General features: G+C 36.1%; 1 protein-coding gene across 2 annotated transcripts; it reads left to right on the forward strand.

Moving 5' to 3' along the window:
- Positions 1–1,309: 1,309 nt before the first annotated feature.
- Positions 1,310–27,081, forward strand: LOC134530290 (tumor protein p63-regulated gene 1-like protein). 2 transcript variants are annotated; one of them, XM_063365005.1, is made up of 6 exons: positions 1,324–1,669; positions 3,523–3,718; positions 7,613–7,789; positions 11,897–12,040; positions 23,384–23,517; positions 26,326–27,081. In XM_063365005.1, exons 1-6 carry the CDS (start codon positions 1,405–1,407, stop codon positions 26,532–26,534), a joined length of 1,125 nt encoding a protein of 374 aa, XP_063221075.1. In that variant the 5' UTR covers positions 1,324–1,404; the 3' UTR covers positions 26,535–27,081. The 2 variants fall into 2 exon arrangements, with proteins under 2 accessions (XP_063221076.1, XP_063221075.1); XM_063365006.1 differs by lacking the exon at positions 11,897–12,040 and having other exon boundaries at positions 1,310–1,669.
- Positions 27,082–27,965: the final 884 nt, after the last annotated feature.

Consider the following 27,965-nt stretch of genomic DNA (forward strand, 5'->3'; position numbering starts at 1 on the left):
TCTCTCCAAGCCAATCTGGGAGAATAAACACCAATTCAAGTAATAGTGGAATTATTGGAATACTTCTCTTTCCCTCTCTCTCCTTCTCCTCCTCAGCTAGCGACTCCTAGTGAGACCATGAGCTTCCCTTCTCTCTCTCTCTCTCGCACCCATCCGCTAGCGACTCTTCGTGAGACCGCGGGAAATCCTCTGCTAGCGACTATTCATGAGACCGCGGGTATCCTTCTCTCCTACTTCCAACTTTTCCGCTAGCGACTCTTCGTGAGACCGCAGGCATCCATCCCTCCCTCCTACTTCCAATCTTTCCGCTAGCGACTCCTTGCGAAACCGCAGGCACCTTCCTTGTCAGCACGTCCTCTGTCAGCTGCACAGGGCCGAACAGTCCACTCCCGCCTCAGAGTGTGAGGCTGCTCAACCCAAGACTGGCGCCGGGCAAACATCACGACTACCGAACGACCGAGCGACGTCCACCCAGTCTCCACATCATCAGAGACGAGGCCGCGACAAAGTTAATATTACACATTTAACCCCTTCAATTCATTCAAATACATTTTTTTTAAATATCCGAAATTGTATCTGATGATTAAAACGTAACAGAGTTATAAAATATATGCCAATCTTTATACGAATTTAATACAAATTTATAATGGGTTTCCTACTATTAGCGCTTTTAGTTCGCAGGCAGGCACGAGCTTTACTAAACGGACCTAGAATGAAGGTAAGTTGACAGATTTATCAATATGACCTTTGCCTTTTTTCAGGCGGGAAACTACGTATCTATATTTTTCTATACATTCAAGTATGTTTGGAATAATTCAAGGGCGGACCCAGGATTGACTTCTGATGGGGCACTGGTAGTCCGGACCTAGTATTATACCTGTTTATTACTTCAGAAGTCGTTTTATCCAGTACATATTTTACATTTCTTGAGGGAGGGGTGGGGGGCCATGTGCTCGTGGGGGTATGTGCCCGGGGTGGGTGGCATGTGCCCGGTTGCCTTGTTGATGGGGTGGGGGGGGGGGGCACATACCGGTGGGGGGGAAGGATATGTGGCCCTGTGTCGCTCCTCTAAATCTGTAATTGAAATAAATCACATACTTTGTTAACTATAAACTTTTATCTATATGATATGATAATATAAAAAAACTGTGTTTTTTTAATTCAACGCTAATAATTACTAAAAATTATTAACAATTGAATTAATTACAAACAACGACCTAGAGGTCTAGGTCGTTGATTACAAAGCATTGATGGGTCCTCGAATTCTGAGACATTCTAAACTTTGAAATGTAGAATATATCTAGCAATGTTGGTTGCCATGATAGTTTAAATGTTTGTATGTAAACAAATAAATTGTGTTGGTTTTTAGTTGTATGGTAGAGGATTTTCGAATATTCACCCGGAATGTCTAAAGATACAGAATACACTACAGAAAATTTGCTTGAGGATGGGTGTGTGGATTTTAATGGGGCCACACTACAAATGCATCCTGATGATCACGGTAGGACAAAAAGCCCAAATAGCTTGGCTGATGATAGTGACTCGGTTGCAAAGCTGTCCTTATCTCCTGATCTGTCTGGGAACAAGCAAAAGGATGATGACAGTCTGAAACCCGCAGTGTCAAGTGGAGCAGACGTCGTCTCGCCGATAATTTCGTTACCCAAACGAAGTAAGAAGTACTACTTTCTCATCTTTTTAAACTCTGCATGGATAATTGAGGATGCGGATTTTACTTAAGAGATGATGATACAGTTCCACACACTGCAGTTCTGATAATTTCCGAGAGTAGGCGTTAATCTGTAAAAATGAAAATTATGAACAAATGTTTTAGTACTAAATCACCCATAAAACGCCGTTTAAGTATTTGAAATGTCGCCAACGTAACTTAACCTAATTTTTATTTATTTATTTATTTCAAAATTCGTTCAACAGATTCTTAAAAGAATATAGAACATGTCAATAAAGTCAACAAAAATGAGCAATACAAACAATCATATTAATTAAATCATAATATCACATCAAATTAGTACTAATTAAAACAAGAATATTAAATACATCAATATACAAACAAATCATCATAAGTTATTCTAAAAATTATTATAATATTCATCCAACTAAACAACCGTAGTCACTAATTTACAGTATTTCAAATATAGCTAACCTAATATAACCAACCTTTTATATGATTTTGTTGCATTTTTAACGTACCTAACCTAATCAGTTAACCAATTTATAGTATTTTAAATATTGATTTTCTAACCTAACAAACTGTTCATAATGGTTAACTACTTGAAATATCAGAATCATCAAATATGATGAGAGAAATTCAAAAAGGTAAAAGTTCCATATCACACATCCAAGTTTTTCACTTGATCCTTATGGCATGAACCTGTACAATATGATCCAGTGGTAGGTACATGATTTTTTGCTGTTTTTATTTAGTATGTCAAAATATCCAGCACCAAACAAAAACTTGTGATGAACACTAAATTGTGATCTTAAGTTGAATAATAAGGAAAATATATTTTGTATTCAATTTACGATCATTATTCGTTGTTATATGACAAGTTTTTATGTACAAGATATTTAAATTAAAACAGCAAGCAGTATGTACCACAGGATCAATATTTACAGGATCATGCCATCAGGATCAAGGTATAAACTTTGATATGTGATATAGAACAGTTATCCAAATTTTTTTGTGAAAGGCAAATTTATGATTTTAAATGGTTCCTGGCAATATCCAATCCAGAGTTTTATGCAAGAGTGAAATGTGATGGACATTGCATTATATGGTGGAGATTCACTTTACGCTCTGGTTTTCCTCACTTGTTTATTCTATTTATGCTGCATTCTCATCTCATCACCTAGCTTTGTCTCTAGTGACATCAATGTCCACGTGAACCCTAATTCACTCATTAATGACCAGGGTTATTTTATTTAAACCTCAATAGTTCAACACACTGTTTAAACCAAGTGGTTTTTATTTTAAAGAAAAATATTTTTTATATGTGTTTTTAAATAGAAATCATAATTTTTTTTTAATGAAATTCCACTCTAAATAACAACAAAAGTTTGGTCGTTAATATTTCTTGTGAGTTACAGGAACAAAAAAAATTATATACTAGCCAAGATTATTTTATCATTTAAGTTATCTGAATGAGCGGGAAATCCGAGACTGTGCTGTAAAATCCCCATTCTGTGAGAAACGCCCATTCTATGGAGAATCCTCCTCCGGTTGGGGGAAATACGTACCCTTTCTGTTGTCGAGTCCCAGTGCAGATGTGCAGATTCTCTGGACTTCAGTTCCTTTGATGTTATATAACCTTTCTGGTTCAAACGTGAGCGTGGCAGAAAGCGGGATGTTGTAATGACTTTCGTTTGAACATGCTGAGAACCGAAATTATTAACGTGATAGTGAAAACTTGGTTTGAACAAGAACGAAAGGTTGTTTCGTTTTTTTTTTCTTTCCTGATCGAATTATTGACGAACGGGAGGTAACGGTCGCGTGTTGTGTCGCAGTCTCGCAGACGCTGAGGCAGCTAGGCGCGAGGCGCGCGGAGGTGGCGTGCCAGCTGCCGGCGCTGGGTGAGGATGAGGCGCGCTACTTCTTCAGCTCGCGCGGCGGCCTGGTGGACCTCGCCGTGCGGGAGTGCGCGTCCCAGCTGGTGGTGCCAGAGGTGGACGGCGCACTGGTCGGCTCCTGGCTGCTCACCGAGTGCGTGGTCCCCGCCGCCGTCCAGCACCGTCGTGCCGATTTTTGATGATTGCCAGTTAAATCTTTTTTTTGGGAGAGAAATTCTTATGCACACTCAAAATTTGAGCATTTTTTTTTTTGCTCTGTAAAACATTTCCAAACATCTAAACTTAGAATTTATTTTTTTCTTTATCGTACTTTTGATAACCCAATTCTTTGATATCGTCGTTTAAGAAACCACACCGCCTACCTGTGTGACAAAAAACCGAACTTTTTGGGAGATCTTAATAACTTCATGCACCATGCTGTAAATGAATGATAGCAGGTGTTTGCAAAAAGACCATAGTAGCGCATTCTGTTGGATTTTCGGCGAATTCACCTCGTGAAAAGAGGTAAATAATTACATTTCCACGGAGAAACAAAAAAATTTTCAAAAAAAAATTGTCACTTAGGCAATGTTGTTTTTTAAGCGACAGTATGTAATACTAGCTGAAGTATTCTGCATTACTTGGGCTTTACTCAGAGTGATGAGGCTTCATTTAGGAGACTGGTGCCAGATTATTGTTATTATTATTATTATTATTATTAGAAATCATATGTAGTCAGTTTCTTCTTATTTCGAATGTTCAGTATGCCAAATTTAATCCATTAATATCTAAAATTTATTTTAAGGGGTGGAAAGGGAGAATGAGGGAGGTTTTTCAAAATTTCAGGTAAACTGTGAAGTTCCTTTGTTTTTGAAGGTCAAGAGTGGTACATTTCTTTTAGCTCGAAATAAATTTGTAGATTTGTACAAATAAAAAACACATAGACACTCATCTATATACATCTAGGGATAGACCTGTCATTCCTGCCAGCCTGAAGAAAGCGTGAGCAGTTACGGAATGAATTGGTGGAGGTAACGGGAGTACCCTGAGAAAACCCACAGGCCATGGCATCGTCTGTCATGTTCCCCGCTTGCACAAAATCTGGTTTTGACTTCGCTGGGAATTGAACCTGGATCGCCTAGGTGGGAGGTGAATGTCCTGACCACTCAACCACTGCGTTTTGGTATATATATACATATATATATGTAATATATATCATAAATGTGTTTCCACCCATCTACAAGATGGCTGGTACGAAAAACATAAAAATGAGGTGAAATACACACAGCAAAAAATAACTGAAATCTCACTTCTGCTGTAGGAATTGTCTTTATAACATAATATACATGGTGGCACTTCTGTCTCTTCTGAATAAACAAAAAATTCAGTCAAAGTGCTTGCGAGTTATCCTTGCTCCCAGTGACTGAACACCGACAGCGGTAGAGATAGAGTTGTTCACTGTGTGGAACGCTATAGCCTGAAATCGTATTGTGCTTGGGACTTTGTTAAAGGGGTAGGGAGTAAAAAAAAAATATTATATTACAAGAATTGATGTGTCAAGTTATGGGTACGGGTTAAAAATTGAAGGATCAATTTTTTTTTTGTGTAGATTCTGCTTATCAAAGGTTCTCAAACACTTCCACTGCGAGTGGGAAACACGGTAACATCGCTTGCTACTACATAATTCCATTTGTCATGTGTCTCTGCAGTGTGCCGGCCGTAGAAAATAATTTACTTTAAATGCTTGGGCCATGGTGGCTGCGTTGTCGGATCACCGACTTCCATCCGTGGCAATCTCAGTTGGTTTCACTTCCAGTTTCAAACTGGTGATTTTCACACGTGGGAAAAGTGGCAGAGGTTGTCGTAATACAGTGGGCTTTCTCAGGGCAAACGTATTTTGACTCCGTGAGCATTTCGTCGCAGCTGCAGCTTCACCTACTCATTCATCTGTAACGGACTTGATGTCGACGAAACGTGAAAACCCAGATTTTTTTCTTGTGGAAGTTCCATATCACTTATCCAAGTTCATCCATTGATCTTGTGTACATTGATCCTTTTGTATGTGATGCTTGCTGCTTTTTATAGTAACAAAACTTGTTGTAAAACAATGAATTATGTTTGTAAGTTGAACAGGAAAGAAAAAAGACTTCACATAAATTGTTTGCATTGTGATATTCAAGTTTTTTGTTTGGCCAGAATATTTCAATGTACTAAATTAATACAGCAAGCATTACGTACCACAGGATCAATATATATACAAAATTGCTGATTGATCATATACAGAATGAAAGAATAAACTCGGATAGGTGATGTGGAACAGTTACCAGAGCTGTCAGCAGAAGCTAGTCAGTGGAATTTTTAGACACGGGGCATGCATTCCATTGATTTGGGTTTAAATCTTTTCTATGACCATTTATTTCACTGAATCAAATCTGGTGCTATATTAATTTTTTTTGTTTTGTTTATGTTACAAAATTCAGCTATCAAAAGTCTGAGTGTTCCTTGCAACACTTTACGAAAAAAAAAAAAGCTTAGCCATAACTTGAACAGAATGTACTGGTAGTGCATGTACTGCCGGTTTTCATTTCGGTACAGTATTTGCTGTTTTATAGCGTGTCACGTTTTGAGTTCATTTTTGTAATAATATTTTGAAGATTATCAATGCTTATTTGTATTTTTTTTTTTTTAGTGCAGCTTATTAAAATTTGTTTAATTTATCAATTTAGTGTATATTAATATTTCTTTAGTATTCCAGTTAAAACTATTTTGATTTTTGATAATCTTCATCTTCACTTTAATTGCAGTAGATTCTCGATTAACCGAGTTAAATGTGGCCACGGCAATTTTGGATATGCAAAATCATGGTTGACAAGGATAGAATATAAGAAAATGGTTGTATCATTTTTTGGGATGATGTTTTTCAAGCTGTCATTCAGAGTAGATTTTTTAACGTCACTCAGTGATTCTGCCAAATCAGTAAATGGCATCATTTGATAGGCTTTTCAAAACAGTTAGATAATTTTCTATGTCGTCAAGCAAACATTTAAACAGTCTCTGCCAGGGTTCGCTGATTTTAAACCACATTGGTTTAAAACACGGTTTAAACCAGGGTCCAAACCAAGTGGTTTTTTTATCTAAAAACAACCAAATGGTTTTTTTTAAATAATGTATTTTCAAATAGAATATCTTCATTTTTTTAATGAAAGGTCTAATTCCACTCTAATAACTAAAAGTTGGTCATTAATGTTTCTAGTGACTTACAGGAACAAAAAGTTATATTCTAATCGAGATATCATTAAAATTATCTGAATAAGTTGTAAATCATACCCAGCTAAATACTCCTCTAAAATTAAAAATAATTAAAATAATTAAATAGTTAATACCTATTCTGTTGGGAAATCACAGACTCTACTGTAAATATTCTATGGAGAATTTTCCTCCTGTGGGGAAATACCCTTTCTGTGGTTAGTCCAAGTTAGATGTGCATATTTTCTAGACTTCAGTTCTTTGATGTTATATATAACTTAGCTGGTTCAACATGAGTGTCAGAAAGCGGGCTGTTGTATGGCTTTCATTTGAATAATAAAAACACATGGTTTAAATTTAAATTTAAATTTGAAAAAAAAAAAAAAATAGTTTGTTTTTTTCCAAACCTGATCTCTGCCGGTGATGGCACTTTAGGTCAGCTGGGATAATACAGATCCTCGATTACCGTGTTCAGGGGCGCAGCAACTAAATTTCCAAAGGGGGGCAATATACCTTTTTATAAAGAATCATCGATCCCCCGGGAAAACTTGTATTTCAAGGTGGAAAATGGTGCTATTTAAGCAGTTTTATTATCTAAAAATTTATTACACAGCACTTTCTTTGCCCCCGTTTGCCCCCACTTCAAGGTTTCAGAGGGGGGGCAAAATACCCTTGCCCCCCTCCTGTTGTTGCGCCCCTGACCGTGTTAATAATTTTTTGGGTAGTTTCATTAGAATATTATTTCAGTACCTGTCAGTAAAGATCACTTTTATCATGCCGTGTGTGCATGCGGTGTGTGCAGGATCAGCCTGTGGGACCACGAGAAGGAGCGCCTGGTGCTGCTGACGGCACACGCGCTGTTCACGGTCAAGTACGACTTCATCGCGCTGCGGCAGCTGGAGCACCGCCGCGTGCCGCTCTGCCTGGTGGACACGCTGGTGGTCGGGGATCTTGTGTACCCGTCCGGCTCCCTTGTCCCGTGAGTGAACCCCCCCTCCCTCCCTCCCTCGCCGTCTCCCGGAGCCTTCTCCGGGGCTGGGGCGAGTGGCGCCTCCTTATTTCATTTTTATAAGTCATACATACAGTAGAGTCTCGGTCAACCGAGTTACCACGGTCCACGGCAACCTCGGATCTGCAAAATTCCGGGTGATCACGGATAGATAGAGAGAAGATTTTATGGTTTTTTTAATTTTAGTCCAATTTCGTTTTTAAAACAGGATTCAGTGTTGTTATTTTTATTTTAATAAATGCTGTTTTGTAATAATAGTGGTAAATTTAATATGCTGCATTTTACGATAATTAATTTGTAATTGATTGGTATAAAACATATATAATTCACACCAGTAAAAAATAAATTAGTGAGCATTAAACAATTATAATTTTCTGATTCATGCACATTAGTTCCATTTTTCTCTCTCGAAATAACAACATTCCTTTAATTTCAAACTTAAAAAGAATATTTTTTTTTATGATTTGAATTAAGGTTATGTTAAATGCTACTTAATTCTATGTTATAACTTACATTTCTGTGCTATATCATGGTGTATTAACTGCATTTCGGTTTTATGAGGTGTTTTGACATGCTCTTTGGTGTTGTTTCAATTTTATCACAATTCACCATATAATCTTGTCCCTACAGATAGAATAAAAAAATTGGTTGTCTGTAAAGTCGGTTTACGGACGATAGTTTAACATGACGTCATAACAAAACATTGATGAAATGAATGCATACTTTTATGAATAAAATTAAATCATTTTTATTTTAATAATAAAAGAATAAATACTTGAAATTATACTAATAATCAGATTTTTAAAATGCAAGAATAATTAACCTTTATTGCCGAAATTGTTTTTGTAATAAGCAATGAATACCACATTTTTTCACTTCACTTTATAAACAGTCGACGAAACAGTTCACGTGTAGATGACTTGTAATTAATTTTAAAAACTGGCCTTTAGCTATAAAGTTTAAATATAATTATGAACAAGTGTTCATATAAATACAATGTAATCAAATATCTATCATCAATTATATGAATCACCATAATTTTTTAGTCAATTGTAACATAACCTATTATTACTGCACTCGCCGACAGATGCTATTTTTTTTAATAATAAAAGAATAAATACTTGAAATTATACTAGTAATCAGATTTTTAAAATGCAAGAATAATTAACCTTTATTGCCGAAATTGTTGTTGTAATAAGCAATCAAAACCACAGATTAAAATTCGTCGAGAATATTTTATGTTTTTATGTCTTCCAGTGCTCAAAATGATATGCATTTGTGGCCCCGGGCACGAAATTTTATTTATAATTCATTAATAATAACACCCCTCGCGATAAACAAAGGAAAATATGTATTAACAAGTGCCTGGTTCCCGCGGCAGCTGGTAGATAGCACGATTCGTTCGGTTCGCGTCCGTCACCGTAGATGCCAGCACCATAGGGGAATAATATTATTTCGTTTTTATAATACAATTTTATAACAAATACGCATCCCAAATATACCAAACTTATTTATAATGTGTTACAATATTTTTTAAAACCTTGTGCAAAATTTCCCGGGTGTAATTTGAATTATTATGTGTAACTGTAAAACACCATTGTTCGTACAAAAATGTATTTGAAAATTCAACATTACTTTTAAATAACCGTACCGATTGTGCTGAAAATTGGTGGACGATCGTTAAATTACATAATATTAATAATTCAAATGACGAAATCATGATTGAAAAGTCAAATCAATGGTTGTTCCAATTGAGTGGAAGAGAGATACGGCACATGCGTACAGTAAGCGTAATGGGACACATTCTTAGTGGGACAATGTGCGTTACGGGACACTTTTTAGTGCGTGCAGCCGGCGTTCATCAATTTATTAGACGTTGTCACGTCAATAAAAGAGTCTTGGTTTTCAGTTGCCCCAGTGCAGTGGTATTATTATTCCTGTTGTTTTCCCAGTTTTTCTTCGGTGTAGATTCTTTCACGTCACTCCAGGATTTGCCCAACCAGTAAATGGCATCTTGCAGGTTAATTTCTTTAGGCTTTCGACAACAGTTAGGTCATTTTCTAGTTCCTCAAGCAAATGTTTCAAAAGGTTTGTGCTTGTAATGAATGGTGCTTTAGGTTGGCTCAGATAGCAAGGAACCATGGTTAATCGAGACTCAACTCTACTTCAAAGTGTGTGATATCAAGTGAAACAGAAAGAACCTGGATTCTTCAGGGAATTATGCATTTATGGAAAAATTAGAGAAATATATGTTAGGTCAGGGAATTTATGTGAAGTGGATAAATTAAGCTATTAACTGTGAATCACATATTGTATTTGGGTTAAGTCTCTGTAAAATATTTTCCAGTAGAATTGTGTTTTTTGTCCTTTGAGGTTGAAATTCATCTATGTGGTGTCACAATACTGAAGAATCCATAAGTATGTTGTGGCCTTAGCAATGTTAGATAGTAGTGCAAAAATCTATATTAATTATTTTATATGGACATAAAACCATTGGCGTTGTATGAATGTGTACAGGCTACATTACCAGGGTGTCAACATTCCAGAAAGTCAGGTTAACACAGAGGAGGTTGGAATTTATCAGGAAAAGTCAGAGAATTTTCTTGAAATCCTGGAAAAGTCCTGGTAGTTCTCAAGAGGTGGTAATTTGAGGACAAAATTTCATGCTCCAATCTGCCATCACCCTAACTATGAAAGAATTATATTTCAGATGGTGTTTTAGTGCATAGTCATACACACTATAGAATGGTGTGTGCTGTATTCTGTTTAAAATCTATTTTTGTCCTATAATTCTAGGCCAGCTATGAGAATGGAGGCAAGGGCGTATACAGAATACTAATACAATTTTAATACATTTAAAATTAAAATATTTAGTGCATTTGATTTATGGTTCCAAAAGTCCTGCTGTCCATAGCACTGCAGTAAAATAATAATTTAGTAAGTTTGGAAAACTATTATTAGGAATTGGGAGTAAATCTGAAAATAGTTCAGGGGAGGCCATGTTACTAGGTTCCCCCACCCCTTACTTGCCATTGAATGGAAGAGGCTGTATTTTCATTATTTCAGAAAATTGCAAAGTTGGTCAATTATTTTTAAAAAGTAGTCAACGAAATTTCAAGTGTGGGTAATGGAAGGTCAGGGAAATTGTATTGCAGAGTTGTGTGGACTCTAAGAATCTGCAATTACTTGAAAAATATTTAATATTTTTGAATAATTTGGTATTTGATTTTACATTTTATATATATATATAAATATAAATATATATAAATTATTTGTTACCAATGGATATCCTTACACCATGTGGGACTCATTCACAATATAAAATTATTAAAAAAATATATATATATGAAACTAAGATGATTTTTTGTGAAATTTAGTTTGGTTTTCTGTTAGATTATTCAGCATTGTTTTTATATTTAACAAATCAGTGATCATGGTTTAAATTGTTAAATTACTATTAATTTTATTAGATAAATTTTATAGTACACAAAACTATTTTCAAACATAAAATTTTTTTTTTTTAATTTTCCTACATTTTACATCTCTTTTTTTTTCCAGTTGAAATCTGAATGAAAAATTTGATTGTAAGTTAAAATTTGATTTGAAAAATATTTGATATTCGTCATTGTATTATTCAATTTTAAAAAAAAAGGGGGGGGGGGGTTTGGTCTGTAAAGTTGGTTTACGGACAATAAATTTACGTGATAACATAAAAAAAACATTGATAAAAAATTGCATACTTTTTAATTTTCAAATATTATTTACAGTTTTTGCAAATTTAATTTAAGTTATTTATTTAAATATAATCACAAACAATTAGTTAAAAAAGCCCACCTTAACCTGTTTGATATTATAGAAGATTTTCTCGCACGGTGGTTGTGGTTGGCCGGTTCTTGCACGCTCGGCTCAGGCGGAACGTGACAATTTTTTGTGCGTACAGCCGGCGTTCATCGATTTATAAGACGTTATCACGTCAAAAAGTAGTATTTGTATGGACGCCCTGGTTACGCACGTAAGCTACTACGTGCGTGTGTGCCCGTGTGACTGCGTGCTCCAGCGGCCTCACGCGTGTTGCAGCCGGCTGAACGGCCTGGCTGCAGGCGTCACCTCCGCGGTCAAGGGCTGCCTCTTGCGCCCCTTGCAGCAGCGCTGGGCCCGCGGCAACGACCCCGACAAAAGCTTTTGCCCCTCGGCGTTTGACTACATCACGTTCGAACCGAGGTAACGCCTCGGTGCGGCGCCGTGCATTCCCTTCCGTCCCCGGACGAGCGCGCGCTGACGTGAACACTTTTGAAACAAACCTTCGTCCGTGACTGTCCGAGTTACTGTAAAACATTGCCTGCTAGTGGTCTGAAGATTAATGAAGCGGCAATTCTGGAACAGGGCCGTAGCCAGGAATTTGCGAAGGAGAATTTTTACGTAATGAAATTGCCTGAGAAAAGAAAACTGGAAATTTTATATTGTGCTTATTTTTATTTAACTTTGTTCTAACAAGTCATAAATGCATATGTGTATATTAATATTAATAGTACATGTAAGCATGTCAAGTTTTTGTGAAATACATACTTACACATGTGCAAACTGGCATGAAATATAGACTGTCACAATTCCTGCCATTTCTGTATGTGAGGGTTGTAATATGGAATAAATACACAAATGTTTCCCACTAAGGATTACAATAATATTTCCAAAATGATATCTTTGTAAACTAATGGGCTAAATTGCTGCTATTTTCTAATTCTGTTTTCTCATGTTTTTTTTTTTTTAATTTAAATTCCGGACGGGATGGGTCCAGACCCCCAGGACCTCTTCCTTGGCTACATTCCTGTCTGGAGGAGAAGTTTATTATTTTACATAATCATCTGGTTCCATAAAAAAGTCTGTTTGAAATATTTTAATAGTGTTGATTAAACTTCTACGAATCCTTCATCTTAATCATCAGTGATCTGCCTTGGAACGACAGAGTCGCTGTTCAAACTCCCACTTAGGCATGTTGTTGATAAAAAGGCGCTAAAAGATGTATCATGCTAGGAGCCAGTGACCGACCACCTTAAAATGTGTTCCGCAGTTTTGGAATTGATCATAGCGGGAAAATGTTACTTTGGGATTTGCTTTATACGTTGAGCTAAAGTTGGCATTCTAGTAAAATTTGAGTGGTTCAGACTATGTGACATTTTCATGCATTTGATCCAGGAACACAAGTCATGTGGCAGAAAGATACACGACTATGTGTAGATAGGATGCAGGTGTTCAAAAGTGTTCATTAACCGCAAAAAACTACCTATTTGTGCTTGACAACTAAACATTCTGTAGACTTGTGAGCATCAGCATGATCCACCGTATCTTGTTCACGTGACATTCGCATGATGTTTTCAGAACCCTGGTTTTCCTCCATGCTTAGGCCCATGTTTCTCTGCGTGTAAAACATATTTTCGTAGCCGCCAGTCACCAGGCTTGTAATTAGCTCACCTAGCCTCTTTTATGACAGCTCTGAAAGTGGTAACGGGTGATATGGGTAAAAACCGATACCAATACAATTACCGGTACACTTCTTTAACAGATCTGATAATCAATACAAAACTAATTCTATACTGTTTTGTAAATAGTAACAATGAAAGTCTCAAAAATTTTAGTATTTGTAAGTAATAAATCAGTACCTTGATAACACTCCTTATTTAAAGGATTTTTGGTAAATGACCAATTCCAGCATAAAATTTATGTCTTTGACTAATTAACAAACACAACATTAAAGATTAACCTCAAATAGAGAAAAATTTGAGTAAAAGATGCCTACGGAACTTCAAATAAGTAAATAGAAAATAAGGATGACATCTGAATGGATGACATTACATATTGTACTTTTTTCAGTGGTATCAGTTAATGAAAAAAGTATCGGTTGAAAACAATTACATTGGAAATCCAGAAAATTGGGAATACCGGCCAGTACAGATACTAAAATGATTGCATGGATTACATCACTAACTGAAAGTAGTAACACTACACGTGCTACATTGTGGCTGGTGAGTTGTTCTGCATTGAAGTAGTAGGCAATTCGCAAGCAGCTTCGCTGTTTGCAGCAGGATCGTGAAGAGAGCTGATGTCTGCTGCAAACTGTTCCCAACAAACAAATTGTCTTTCTTTTGAGTAGTCGAGAACCAAACTTGAGTATTGCTTGGCTTCTGGGTTGTAGCCGCGTCGAAGGCGAAGATATCACAGACATTTCGTTCTATGTTGCAGTCGCCATCATCATCAGGGAGCAGTAGGTAACTGCTCACTGATGATGGTGACGACATAGTTATCTACTGCTCCGTTATGGTGATAGTGATTGCAACGTCTGTGATATGTTCGCCTTTGACGTGGCTACAACCCAGAAGCCAAGAAACTCCAGACGATGGCCGCGAAAGCCTGCGATATTTAGAACTAGACTTGCCAAAGGAAGGAAAATTGTTATATATAGACTCAATAATTTTTTAATCATAAATAATATTTTTTTTATATTCAAGGTGAGTCTGGATCAGACCAAACAACAAACTTCAGCTGCAAGTTCATCACGTCAAAATAAGTCGAAAACTTCTGTAAGACTTATTGTCGAAAGTGCTTCCCAAGGCTGGTATATACATGTATCTTTGAAGTTGGGGCTGAACAAAATTTTTACTGTAAATAATTGATGAAAGTATTTAAGATATAACCCTGAGCATCTGGATTATTTTTTAATTGAATAAAGTGATACAACTATCTTTATTTTATCTTGAACACTTTATTATTTACAATAAAATTTTTGTCCAGCCCCAACTTCAAAGACGTATACCAGCCTTGGGAAGCTCATTAGACCATCCCTACTTATAATATTATGTATAAATATGAATGTAAGTTTGTTTGTTATGCTTTCAAGCCAAAACTACTTAACCGATCATCATGAAACTTTGTACACATTTTCTTGGAGGTATTAGAAGTAACATATGATACTTTTTATTGAAAAAAAAATAATTTTTTTTACGAAAGGTAAAAAAATGTTTGTCAAAAAATCTTAAAATCTAGCTACTTTAACGCCATCTAGCATTCCAGTTATGAAGTTCCAACCTTGAGTACTGTAATACCGTTGCGCTGTATTATCGATGGTCAAAATTCAAAATTCAAAATTATTTATTTTTTTACAGAGAAATATATTTTATTAATTCATTTCTATTGTAATGATCTCTGATACTTATTTAATGGCTTCAATGCGAGCGAAGCCGCGGGTAAAAGCTAGTAATCCATAAATAGGTTTACAACATATTTTGTTGTGATGAACCTGCAGCCAAATTTTGTTGGTCTCATTCAGGCTTCCTGTATAGCTCAAAGTTGTTAAATGGCCCGCCTAGTCAAGGTGTGTATGTGTGTTAGTGAGGCGGGATGTTAAGCGTGACGCTCGCTGGTATTTCTAGCACAGTATAGTCTCTAAGCACAAGACTCTGAACTGGCACGCAATAACACAAGGTAACTGTGAAATTTGAGCTGTGACCATAACATTGGATGGCGGAGAAATGAAGATAAAGGTTTAACGCAAGGCCCTTAATTGCTTTCAAGAATCTGTACCAGTTGTTTTAAGCCTAAAAATTACTCTGAAAACACACGTTTTAGCCATTTTAACTCTTCTAAAAATACATTTTAAAAACTTAATCCGAATTCAAAAGTACTTTTCAACCCTATGCGAACTCTTAAATACTTTTCGTAAGCAGACCCCACTCTAATATCTTGAAAATTTTTGAAATTGCGTTGTTTTTCCTGAAGCTCGGGTAGGCGGAGCCCTTAAAACTTAAAAAAAATTATCAACTGTAATGTTTCACTCTATGAAATAAGAGGAAAGTTTAGTAACTACTGTGCATGAAGCATGACAGTTTATTTGAACCCTTAATGGACACCACTCATGTACGTATGTAGACTGATTCATATGCAGTGTAATGTTAACATTGTTATTGTTTTCTAGCTAGTGGTAGATTATCTTATGGTGGTTTTTTTTTGCAGTGTTTTGGTACTGATTAGTAATTAGCTAATTACTAATTAGAGCCTGGTAGCTTACTTGCTTGTCTTATGTTAGAGGTCATACCGCTAAACAAAATATGATTACATATTTAGCATTAAGTGTTAAGCTGTTTATTCTTGAAACACTCGAAAATGGTTTATCCACCTTTCTTAATGGAGTAAAAATAAATATGTATATAAAACATGTTAGTGGTATATGCACTTTAACAAGTGTAGAGTTCATCCTGCTTATTATATTTATGCATAGTAATAGTAGTTGTGAAAAGCAATAAGATAAAAATCTAGCTCAAAAATATATCATAGCATAAAAAAATAAAATATTCAAATTTTTTATACCTTTTTGATATCTAATGCCTTATAAGTATTACTATTCTTAAATTTACTTATTTTATGTTGGTGTTGAAAGGTTAGAAAGAATAAATGCAGTGAACTGATGTTAAAACATTACATTATCTGTTTTCTGCTTTAACTCTAATTTATAGATTATTATTGAGTACATGTGTGTTGTGGATATCGTTAAACTCTCTATCAATGTTTAAAAAGGTTGAACCAAAAAAAAATCACATGAGGCAGAGGCCTATACTGGCCTATAAACATAATAACATCAGTTGCAAATGTTAGGAATTTCAGTATTTTCAAATCAACAGAGAACAATTTGTGATTGGTTTGATCTTGCTTGTTTGAACACTGCTTACTCCTGTTTCAAGGCAGTATTGAACAACGTTAAAATAATTCTGCATGTGTAGCATGCATGGATCTGTTTGCATGTTTCTATCATGTAAAACATAGTTCTCAGCAAGATTACTGTTGTGTTGGAAACTGTGCACAAATTTATGCTGGACAGAGCCTGTGCACTATTGAATCTCCAAACTGACAACTTTTTTTAGTGGAAAGAACTTTTATTAATGACTATTTACAGAGCTCGAAAATGGTTGAGAACTCTTGACAGTTATTATTTTAGTAAACTCAATCTGAATGGTCATCAAATTTTTCACCTATGATCCTGCTCGCATTATTACGTTATTTGAATATTTATTACATTGAATTGTGGTATAGTTAATGTAAATGCATAAATATTTTGTCAAACGATACTATATACTGACTTTGTTAATTAAATAACTACTCACCATGAAACAGGCAGGTTCGGGATGTTACATTTGGCGGTGGCTGAGGTAGGCCTACCTGCAAGGTCAGACTCAAGTCCACGGCAAGACATGACCAGTGCAGGCCAAGTACACTCCAAAAAAGTTATTGCTTTCAATAACAACTACGATTTAATCGTAGACAATGTTTACTCAACTACTTAAACCATTTAAGTGTATGTTTGTAAATAAACGCCAACATGTGCATAAATACTTAACACATTTACAGTAGAACCCTGTTATGTTTATTGTTTGTTCAAATACTGTTTTCCTGTTTATAACGTTATATGTTTTAAGTCCCGACATTTTTTCCTTAAGGACAATGTACTTATTACCTGGATATAACATTTCACGAGAGGTGCAATATCTGTTTACTATAACATTTGCTTTCTAACAGTCAATAAATGCAAAATCAAAATGTTTTGAAAATCGAACTATTCCAAACTTATTTCATCTGTGAAGTTTAACATGCTAAAAGGTTTACTTTACACTTTTTTTGTGTTTTTGTTTACAATCACTGTTAGTCCATATATTTAGATAGTAAAAAATGATTGTATGCAAAAAAAAATTGGTTGTCTGTAAAGTCGGTTTACGGACGATAGTTTAACGTGACTTCATAACAAAATATTGATGAAATGATTGATCCAGAAGAAAAGGAAATATCATATTCGGCCTGAGACTGAGCCATAATAGGTTTTTGCAACCAAACCATTTAGGCATTAAAAATATTATATTCTTTGAGGAAAAATTTTTAATTTAATTTTTTTAGCTTTTGTATGATAAAATCTACCTCTGCATACTTTTATGAATAAAATTGAATCAATTTTATTGAATTATCACTATTTTGTATGGATACAAAGAAGGAGTGAAATGAAATGTACAATTTAATTAATAAATTTACTTTTATTTGCATTCATTAATTCAAATATATTTATTACTTTTGAAATGTTGCGTACGCCGTATTTATTTTTACAAGTACAAAAAAAAATTCGCATCTGCCGAGATTCGAACCGTTAACCTTTGGGTTGGAAGTTCAAATTCAAATGCTTTTTATTGAGATGTTTGAGTACATTTTTTGTTTACAATGGTTCACTTAGTGGAACGCCAGCACATTGTGCTCTTTTTCCATATATTACAGACATTTTACAACATTTCGTTATACATTTGCAGATATTAAATAATTGTTGTTATAGGAGGAAAAGTTTAAAAAACCTCCGTAGTGGGTTGGAAGTCATCCATGCTAACCACACGGCCACAAGACCATATTGATAATAACTGTTTCAAATGGTATAAATTAATAATATTCCACGCACTGTATTTGTTTGAATTTCTTTTACTAGCATATTCTCTGTTGGACTCGAAATATTTACACGCTAGTGGGCTCATAACTATAATACGGTGTGTGATTTAGTTGATCAAATAATAACTCATGACAAATAATTACCAATGTCAAACTAAAGCATGAAAAGTATCATACCAGCAATAAGTATTTAGTTACACAGCTAAAACAATACTCATACAACACTGTTTAAATATACTGATTTACACTAGTAATTAAAATAATACGTACTTGTAAGAACGCCATTTCCTTGCGAATATACACCCGTGGCGCGGTGCACAACAATAACCTCGAACCAGTACGCCACCACGTGCCAGCCGAGTTCTCTGTACCGTCCGCAACATACCAGAGAGAGTGGGACAATTTTTCGTGCGTGCAGCCAGCGTTCATCGATTTATTAGACGTTGTCACATCAAAAAACATATAAATGTGTCAGAACACTAGCGCTACACGTCAGTGCTGGCTAACGATATGTATTCAATATATTGAAGGTACATAATGTTCGCAGTTACGTGTGTGTTGGCACCCTTGTTTTAGAAAATAAATAACAAATTCTTCCATCCCTTACCATTCTAATGTTTTTTTTTTTCAGATCTATATACCTATGTATTCCTACAGTATTTTAGTTGCTAACTATTCCATAATGGCAAAACAAAAAGTGTTTTCTATTGCTAATAAAGAGTTGAATTTCTTTCATTGATTAGTAGGAATTCTAAAATTACACATTTTCAAGTGGCGAAGTAATTGGAAATAGACATTCCTTATCTAAATGTCTTTGTCACAAATTGTGAGAGAATTTTACAGAAATTTGCCAGTGTGTCTTTAAAGACAAAAAAGTAAAATAGAAGCTGGAACCAAAATGAAGTAGAAGTATTGGCTTGTTTAAGCAAATTCAAGCATTGAGTGTACCCATCAGTAGTTTTAACATTAAATTTGTTTACATAGCTTGATGAGTCCATTGGTAAAACGTTCAAACAATGGCAAGTGCCAAATTGGTATTTCCTGCTTGTTTTTTTTTTTTCTTGTGCCCCCTTGAAAACATTATAACAGGGTTCTACTGTAAATACGTAATATCAGTTACTGATCACACCCTATCACCACTTGATGAACTACTGATTTCTGTGTCAAAAACAAAATAGCTTTAAAGGGTTTTCCAAAATGTTTTGAGATACATACTGCCTTTAAACAAATATTAATGGTTTTAGAGTTCTCTGTGTGGTACCAGCACAGGTGCTTTGAGCCATTCTTGCTTGAGTATCTTTCGGAACGGGTAGAAAGTGGAGCGAGGTTTTGCAAAGTTACATCACAATGTAGCCACGTGTAGTGAGGCGTTGAGTGGGAATTTAAAATTGAAAGACTTCTCTCGTCAGAAGTATATTTTTTAAGCTTAAAAATATTTATTAGTAACTTGTAACTAGTTAGTATGAATAAAAAATCCTAGTAGAATTGAATAAGATCATAAGAAATTGTGCATGGTGACCAAAAATTTTGTTTTCTGGCACAATTTGATGTGTCATTTTAAAAAAAAAAATTAAGATTGTAGGGAAAAAAATTGTGGTTTAGGTGATTTGCAGTGACTTTGTCGTGCTATTCAAGCGGCCACCTGCATGTGACATCTCATCGAAGAGGTTATTTCTTCTGCATTCACTCCTATTCTACCTCCTGTGCAGTGTCTCATCATGGCTTATCTCTCCAAAACCACAAATGCATGAGATACACAACTACAGGAACATCCGATATCACTCCTACCTACACCCGCCGTGTGTTTGTTGTCTGTTTAGTATAGTTTTAAAGCCTAGTGTCTGTTGTTCTGCTGTTCACTATTTTCTTCATGTTTAGATTTTGAAAGTTCATATTTGTTTGCAGTTTTTTGGTAGGTATACATTTTATAAAACTGCAAGAAGCATATTTGTTTGTACTTTTGTGTGTCTACCTGAATCTCTTATTTTTTTTTTTTTTTTTTTATAATTTTAATCTGTACCAACTTTTTATTCTGTATTTATGTGTGTATTTCATGTCAGCAGTTAGACTTTCTGGCTTTTTGGTTAGCTTGAAATATTTTGATAAATAAATAAATAATAATTTTTTTCACACATTATTTTAGTTTTATATCTACACCTATCGCTCACTTAGCACGTCTTCAGATTGCGCGGATTCATTTAGCACGATGTGAATTTTACTGCCCCAGTCTTGAATAGCACGTCTGTAAATTTCAGCTAGCACGAAATCTCAGCAGGCAAAAAAAAAAGGTCAAGCACGACTCCACGAAGTCTGTTTCAACTTCTATAAACAACAGATGTGCCGTTGGATTCAGTTAGCCAAACAAAGGGGGAAGATATGCACGTGCAGGTCTGTCTACGCTATCGGCTGTTGTACAAACATCAGCTATGGCAAGTTAAATTGCGTCTATGGAGTGTGAAGGACCAAATGTTTCTACGTCTGCGCGTATCCCGCCGTGCCGTAACGTTTTCGTCTGGCCACAAACCGGGCCATTAACTCAGTCTAGCCAGTGGCAGCGAATTCACTCAAACGAAAGCAATGTCTGCCCATTCAGCTGCCGGTAACTGTACGTGCTTGATCACTCATAATGAATCATGTTCAAGTATTTGAGACAAAACTAGAAGTATCATGGCGCGCAGATTGTCATGAAGGCCATGCTTATGTTGGTCGCACTTTAGTTTTAAGCAAGTCAACTGTGCGCACAATCGTACAAAATGACAGTGACCAAAAGTTTATATAAGTCTGATGCTGTTGGTTGTACTAGCAGGAATATATGACATTAGATACCGGAACAGAAATGAACAGATGATTCACGTGGAAAAAGATTGTTAAATGAATGTTGCAATAAAAAAAAATAATCATTGGCTTGACAGGATTGATGTGAACCAGGTGGTGATACGCGAATAAGCACTTTAATTTTTGAAAAATTAAAATGTAATTATCCGGACAGTAATATCGGTTTCACTGTCAGTAAAGGATGGTTTGGAAAGGTACGCAACGTGAGTTGAAGGTCACGCCCAGGCGGGCAAGTAAGCCAGCCGACTGACGATAAAGTACATAACCACGTATCTCCCGTTACGCGGTGTCGTATTTGTCATACTGTCGTACTAGGGATGTAAGGGAACGAACAAATTAAATGTCGGAGTAGGCGCCACCACGTGATGTGGGCACGTGGACCCGGCGGAGACTCCCTTCAGGGCGTGATGTGACCCGTGTAGGGCTAGGCCCGGTTACCTTAGCACGCGATATCGCTCCAGTGGGCTCTTAAGGCGTCCCACACGCCTCGAGGTTCAGGAGCAGGGACACGTGGTCACTCGACTAAAAATCACAAGTTCGACGTACTCCTTTTATTTCAGCAACGTTACAACACGTCTCCAATTGCGCTACACCTACATACACTATGAAACTGTTAATAATGCCAACGGCAGGAGAGAATCAGTTTACAGGCTGACCAGGTCACCTCGTGGCCTGGCCTCGTGAGTTTAGGATGCGGTTCGTGATTAAATGTTCGAATTGAACTTAAATACTTATTAAAACGAGTCGGCCACCCGGAGTAGGCCTCGCAGATACAAAAAAGGTTTAAGAATTATAAAAAGTCCTGCAGATGTTAAAAGATCAGTTGATTAAGAAAAATATGAAGTTGCGCGGTGCGCACCAAGCATCCTACCCCGGGTGACGAACGGAAGCTACTGAAGAGGCCAGGGCAGCATGGCGGCCGGAAAAGCGTTGGATTTACCGTTAGCCTCTCCTGTTATTTATTACCACTTATTTAACTAAAACAAATACACTAAAAATTCTATAATAAAATTATACCAAGGTTTCCTTAATTATTTATGTTGAGTATTGATTATTTTAATTAGGAATATGGTTCAAACTGGTTGCGGGTAGTTCCATTGCCTGCTGCGTGGGGCGCTGCGCTGTCCTTACCAACTAGCACTGCAAACATAATCCTTAGGGAATATTATTTAAAGAAAAGACAGGTAGCAATTACGTAAACATTAAATTTGAATGATAAAATAAAAGGGGTCGTGGCACAGACTTTACTCCCGCCTCTTGTTGGCGCCTCACACGCACACACACACACACCTGCACACGGGGCGGGAGGTTTGAAATAGAGGGTGGTGGTGGGAGGAGAGGGGTGTTGACGGCGTGCGGCACATCAGGCTTAGGGAGGGCGTAGCCCCGGTCGACGTCAATACAAAGTGCGATGGGAGGCATATAAAGATAAATATTGTGACATATTTATAGTTGAGTGTTATTCAACGCATTTATATTATGTAAAGTATATTTTCCTACACAATTTTGGAACACACAAAATAAATTAGCCTTGCTGTTTATGGAAACTAATGCTTCAGGTTGTGTTACTGAGCTGCTAGCACTTTTAGTTTGCTCAGTGTTTATCGTTTATAGTGATACGTCAGATCCTAATTTTCTCTAATCGAAATCCTGAATTCGAATCCCAAAGAGTACCTCAAATATACTCCTCGAACCCAAATCTATGAGTCAGTGGTCAAAAATAAAATAATATATAAGAAATTAAAAATATTAAATGTTTGGTTTATAAACTAAGTTTCCAGAATCCAAACATATATAATTTTATTTATATATTACATGTTAAAAATATAATAATTTGTGGAATGGTAGCAGGATAGGTATAAAGAAAAAAATTGACCTGGTAAACTTAAGAGGTTATCAGTGTTGAATTTTTTAATCGATTTTTTATTTGCTCCGGTATTTTTCTTTGAATCTTTTCCCTCGAATATTGAATCCTTCGAATACTAAAGATTTTTTTTGGCCAATCTGTAATAGCTGCTGTCAAATTTATTTCAGTAAATTTCAAATTTTTAAATTTGGTATTCCTGGTGAAACTATTGACGTTCGATAATCCACCAAAATCACTGGTGTGTTGTAGCTGTGGTCCTGATGTGCCAGATTAAAGGCATTTTCCTGTATCGCAGGGAAATATATTTTTTTTTTCGGTCCGCTGTATTCCTCGCACGACGGCTGGCGTGGGAGCACATGTTGGCGTCACTGCACGTGTGCATGTGTGTGTGTGCACAGGGCGCGCAACACGAGGGGCGTGCGGGTGCTGTGGAACCACCGGCAGCCGCTGGGCCTCGGCAAGAAGTGGAACCCCTTCAGCAAGGAGATTCCCTTCACCACCTACACTTCCCACCCCCTCTTCTGGCACAAGGGTGAGCCTCCTGTCACCAGTGATTGGCGTGGTGTCTCAGGGGTGAGATTGTAGCACCCAGGCTGGGGTTCTGGTCCAGTCGTCCCGATTTTTCGTTCCTCACGATTCCTCACATCTCCGGTAGTTGCAGATAGCCTGTATAACAACATTTTTTTTTTTTTTTTTTTAACTATTTGTATCATAGAGTTATTTTCATACGTATAGTAAGGAAAATTAAACATAATGCAAACTAGATCTACATAATATGCGTAGGCGTGTGACCATGGACGTAGATCCAGGGGGTCCGGATCCCCCCCCGCCCCCCCGATACAGAAAGTCCCTCACCGAGGGGGCCCGCTTGAGCTTAGAAAATCGTCACACTGTAAAAATGGTCTGTACTGTTAAAAGGATAGTCCTTGTAAACTCGGCTGCCAACAATATCACTTTTAAAACTGCAAATGCCACCAAGATCTTCCTTGCAGTTTTACAAGTGATATCATTGGCAACTGAGTTTACAAGGACTAAGCTTTTAAAAGTACAAAAAGATTTTTTACAGTGTACTATGAAACGGGAACAATAAACATAACCTTGTGAGCTCTCCCTCCTTCTTCCCTGGTAATCTCACAGTTATTCACCTGTGAAAGTTACAAATTTTTATGTTGTAAAAAAAACTTTTTCAGAGGTAATTTACGTATGATTTAAGTGAGCAGTGCCCAACTTATTTAGACTTTTATGGGGAACTAAAAACTGAAGTGGGGCATCAAAAAAATGTAAGTTAGCAAAAGGTTGCTGGAAATTAAAGTTTTGGAACTTTCAGCCCCATTACTGTTCATGTAGGGTCTTTTTTGTGACTTCCGTGACCGGAGACCATGCCCGGTGCATGCTATCTTGAAAAAAAAAGTTTCGTTATTAAAGTATATTTTTATCATACACGTAGCTTATACAAAGCAAAAATAAGTGTGATTTTGTGATTTTGAAACTAATTGTTGTGGAACTGAACCCAGAGAAAGTTTAAATTTTAATTTACTAAGTTTAAACAGAGAGCCTGTGTTGTCTATTAGTAGAGACAAAATTTAATGGTTTTATTTTTCAGGCCACTTTCGTTTTAAAAACAGGAGATATCAGTGTTATTGTTTTTATTTTTTTATGAAATCTGTTTATTAAAAAAAAAGATAATAAAGATAGCATATTAAAAAAGATAGAGATCTTAAAAAAGATAGCATATTACTGAACAAATGTGATACCTACTAATTTATCCAAAACAAGTGTCATTTTGACTAATACATGATGCACTTTTTCAATATAATGATTTAAATAAGCATGTTTAACTTTTCAGAACAAATAAAATAAATCTGTTAAGTATTTCTGTTTTTGAAAAAATTTCTAAGGTTGTAATGTAAAATGAGTGAATAGTAACAGTTTGGTAAAATTTAAAACAATAAATTTTTCCTTTTTTTTTTTTTTTTTTTTTTTTAATTAAATTGCGGTACAAACGTCATGCTAAATAAATTACTCTCATTGAATTTAATATTTAAAATATTAGGTATTTGTCATTAGAGTCGAGTTTTGATTGAAAATGCTGATAAATTTCATGATTTGAATTGCATTTCAGTGCTTTGTGGTATATTCGGTGTCATTTTGGTTTTATCGCAATTCTTGTCTCAGTCTATTAGATGTACTAGTTAAGGGTGATCCACATTAAGTTAACGTGAGGCTCATATGTTATCTTTGCATTAAATTATCTCTAATCATATTAAAGTTAGACTGCCAGGCTATGAGTGTCATTGTTATGGAACACTGGTAAATGTATTTGAGTACTGTAAAAGAATTAAAAAGTGAAGTGCAAACATAGTGCTAGTGAGTACTAAAATTCTTTCAGCACAGGTTCCCAATTATATTTTGAAAACACGCCTTGAACATACAAACACTAATGCTACCTTGACAAGGGTACATAAAGGCAAACTACACAATTACTGTTCACAACAGCTTCCTGGATAGTCTGACAAAAATTCTTAACCTTGTGGTGTCTGTAACCCACAAGCCTAGATATTGGTAAAACCTGCGAAATTGTATGAACCTTGTGAATACATGTTGAGTTGCTTTTAAAGAAAAGGTATCTCAGTCTTTTTATGTAGTGTGTTGGAATTTATATCGTACCCACACTAAGCATCACAATAACTATACAAAGTTCTTAATCTGCTTGCAGATTACAGTAGAACCCAGTTATAAAAGTTTCTGCTTATAATGTTTATAACATCATAATTTTTAAGTTCCAACATTTCCCTCATAAGGACAATGTATTTATTTCTTGCTTATATCATTTCACGAATGGTGTGTTTCCTGCTTATAATGTTTGCTTTCTAATATCCAATAAATTAAAAAAAAAATATTAAAAACTAACTATTCCAACACTTATCCCATCTGTGAAGTTTAACATGTAAAAGGTTAACTTTACACTTTACATACTTTTTTGTGTGTCTTTAAAGGCAAATAAAATATTAGCTGAAAGTACAATGAATTTGAAAAATTGTTGGCTTGGTTAACCAAATTCGAGAATTGAGTGTACCCATCAGTGGTTCTAACATTAAATTTGTTTACATAGTTCGATGAGTCAATTGGTAAAAATTTCAAACACTGACCAGAGCTAAATTGATATTTCTTGCTTATTATGTTGTATTTTTCCTTATGCCCCCTTGAAAAAATGTTGTAACAGGGTTATTCTGAAATTATATTAAAAAGACATTTTGGAGGGAAAGTGTTTCACAACTCTGGTGATGTGTCCAGCGTGTCGGGGTGAGCGCTAGTGTAGTGCGACCGGTCTCGCCCTCAGGAGCAGCCACGGAGGCCGTCAGCGAGGCCAACCAGCGGTACGATGTGGACGACTTTGCGCGCAGCCTCGTGTCGCAGGTGGAGACGGCGTGCGACTGCCGCATAGAGCACCGGCCCGTGGTCCTGGAGAACTACTTGGGGCTCGGCTCGCTGGTCCACAACCGCAACGAGCTGGGCTTCTTCAAGGTGCGCGGCAAGTTCAGCTTCTAGCTGCGAGCGCCCCCGTTCGGCGGACCGCACCGACACCAAAGATTGTTACTGCCTCCGGCTGGGGCGGAGAGGGGCCGACAATCTCCATCACCACCGTTAGATTTTACTATCCAAACTTATAATCGGGCCACAGTTGTGTGGCCCTTCAGGGTTCGAAACCTTCTGCACTTGCAGACTTTCATTTTCCGGAAAATGTTGCAGATGCAGCAATTAGCCAGTGGGTTTACCCAGGGTTGCTCCAGTTTTCCTCATCTTTCTCATTTCTTGCTAATGGTGGATATAAAATTAATTTTATCAACTGCTGGAAAAAAAGTTCTCTCATGTGTCCTGTGACTTACCAGCTTTCAAAAAATAAATTTAAAAGTTCCTGCTAATTATTTATTTGTAAATTCAAACTGGTATACGGCTCTCCCCCTCAACTGGAGGTTTTTTTGCACCTAACATTATTTATTATTGACTTTAAGAAATTCTAAATGTTGTTTTTGTTTGCATTTCATATTTTATTGTAAGGGTTTGTATGAGAGAAAATACATATGTCCTTTGTGCATATCTCAATTATTTAATCAAATACGAAAGTTATTTGCTATTCCTGTGTGATAAATGTTAGTTAATAGTTATCGCACTCTCTGGTCAGCGCTACAAATAGCAGGGGTTTCCAACTGCAGAGTGAAGGGTCACTGCTTCACAGAACAGTTGACAACTAATTAGTAATTACTATGTTATGTATTATTAGTAAAAACTTAAAGAAAGCAGTTTTATCTTAATATAAATATATACATAATCTTGGTACCCAGTCAATTAACACCTAAAAAAAAATTTGAACACATTAAAACCTTGTCAACCATCACAATTAGGTAAATATTACATTCAGCAGCTTTACATAATTAAATAAAGTATCAGAAATACAAAAAGGATACAAATTATCTTATAGTGGTGAAACAAACTGTCGGGAAACAGGACATGCTGTAAATCAAAAGTAGGCTCTCCTACATCCAGAGGTTTATTTTATTTTCTTGCCATCTTAGCCATAAAAAAAAATCAAATCATTATGATTTACAAGACATTCAAATGGTCGGAGATTACTAAAAAATAATGCCACATCTGCTGTGACTGGGACTCCTTCCTCTTACTTCTCGTTAAAAATGCATTAGAATGTCCTTGCCTTGTTTACCAACTTTGAAATGTTTACTGTGATTATCGTAGTTCAAGGAGTGGCCTATTGTACTACTGCACATGTGCATTGCTGATAAATCATGGAGATGTGTATTTGTCCACTTATGCTCTGCTCTAAAGAAATTTGTTACTTAACTTTGCAAAACTTTGATGTTTATATTCACCAAGGTACCATGATTGCCAGAGTCTGACAACCTTGAATTTAGCACAACCCCGTAAGTCACGAAATGTGTAAATGATTTATAAAATAATTTCGCG

Source organism: Bacillus rossius, chromosome 3, assembly GCF_032445375.1.
Source record: "Bacillus rossius redtenbacheri isolate Brsri chromosome 3, Brsri_v3, whole genome shotgun sequence".
NCBI lineage: Eukaryota > Metazoa > Arthropoda > Insecta > Phasmatodea > Bacillidae > Bacillus > Bacillus rossius.

Excerpts from the sequence above, each read along its gene's own strand:
- LOC134530290 (XM_063365005.1), top strand. The coding sequence starts at position 1,405 with ATGTCTAAAGATACAGAATACACTACAGAAAATTTGCTTGAGGATGGG. Across the intron at positions 3,719-7,612 it reads GGCTCCTGGCTGCTCACCGA|GATCAGCCTGTGGGACCACG; the intron begins GTGCGTGGTCCC and ends CGGTGTGTGCAG. Across the intron at positions 7,790-11,896 it reads CCGTCCGGCTCCCTTGTCCC|CCGGCTGAACGGCCTGGCTG; the intron begins GTGAGTGAACCC and ends CGCGTGTTGCAG.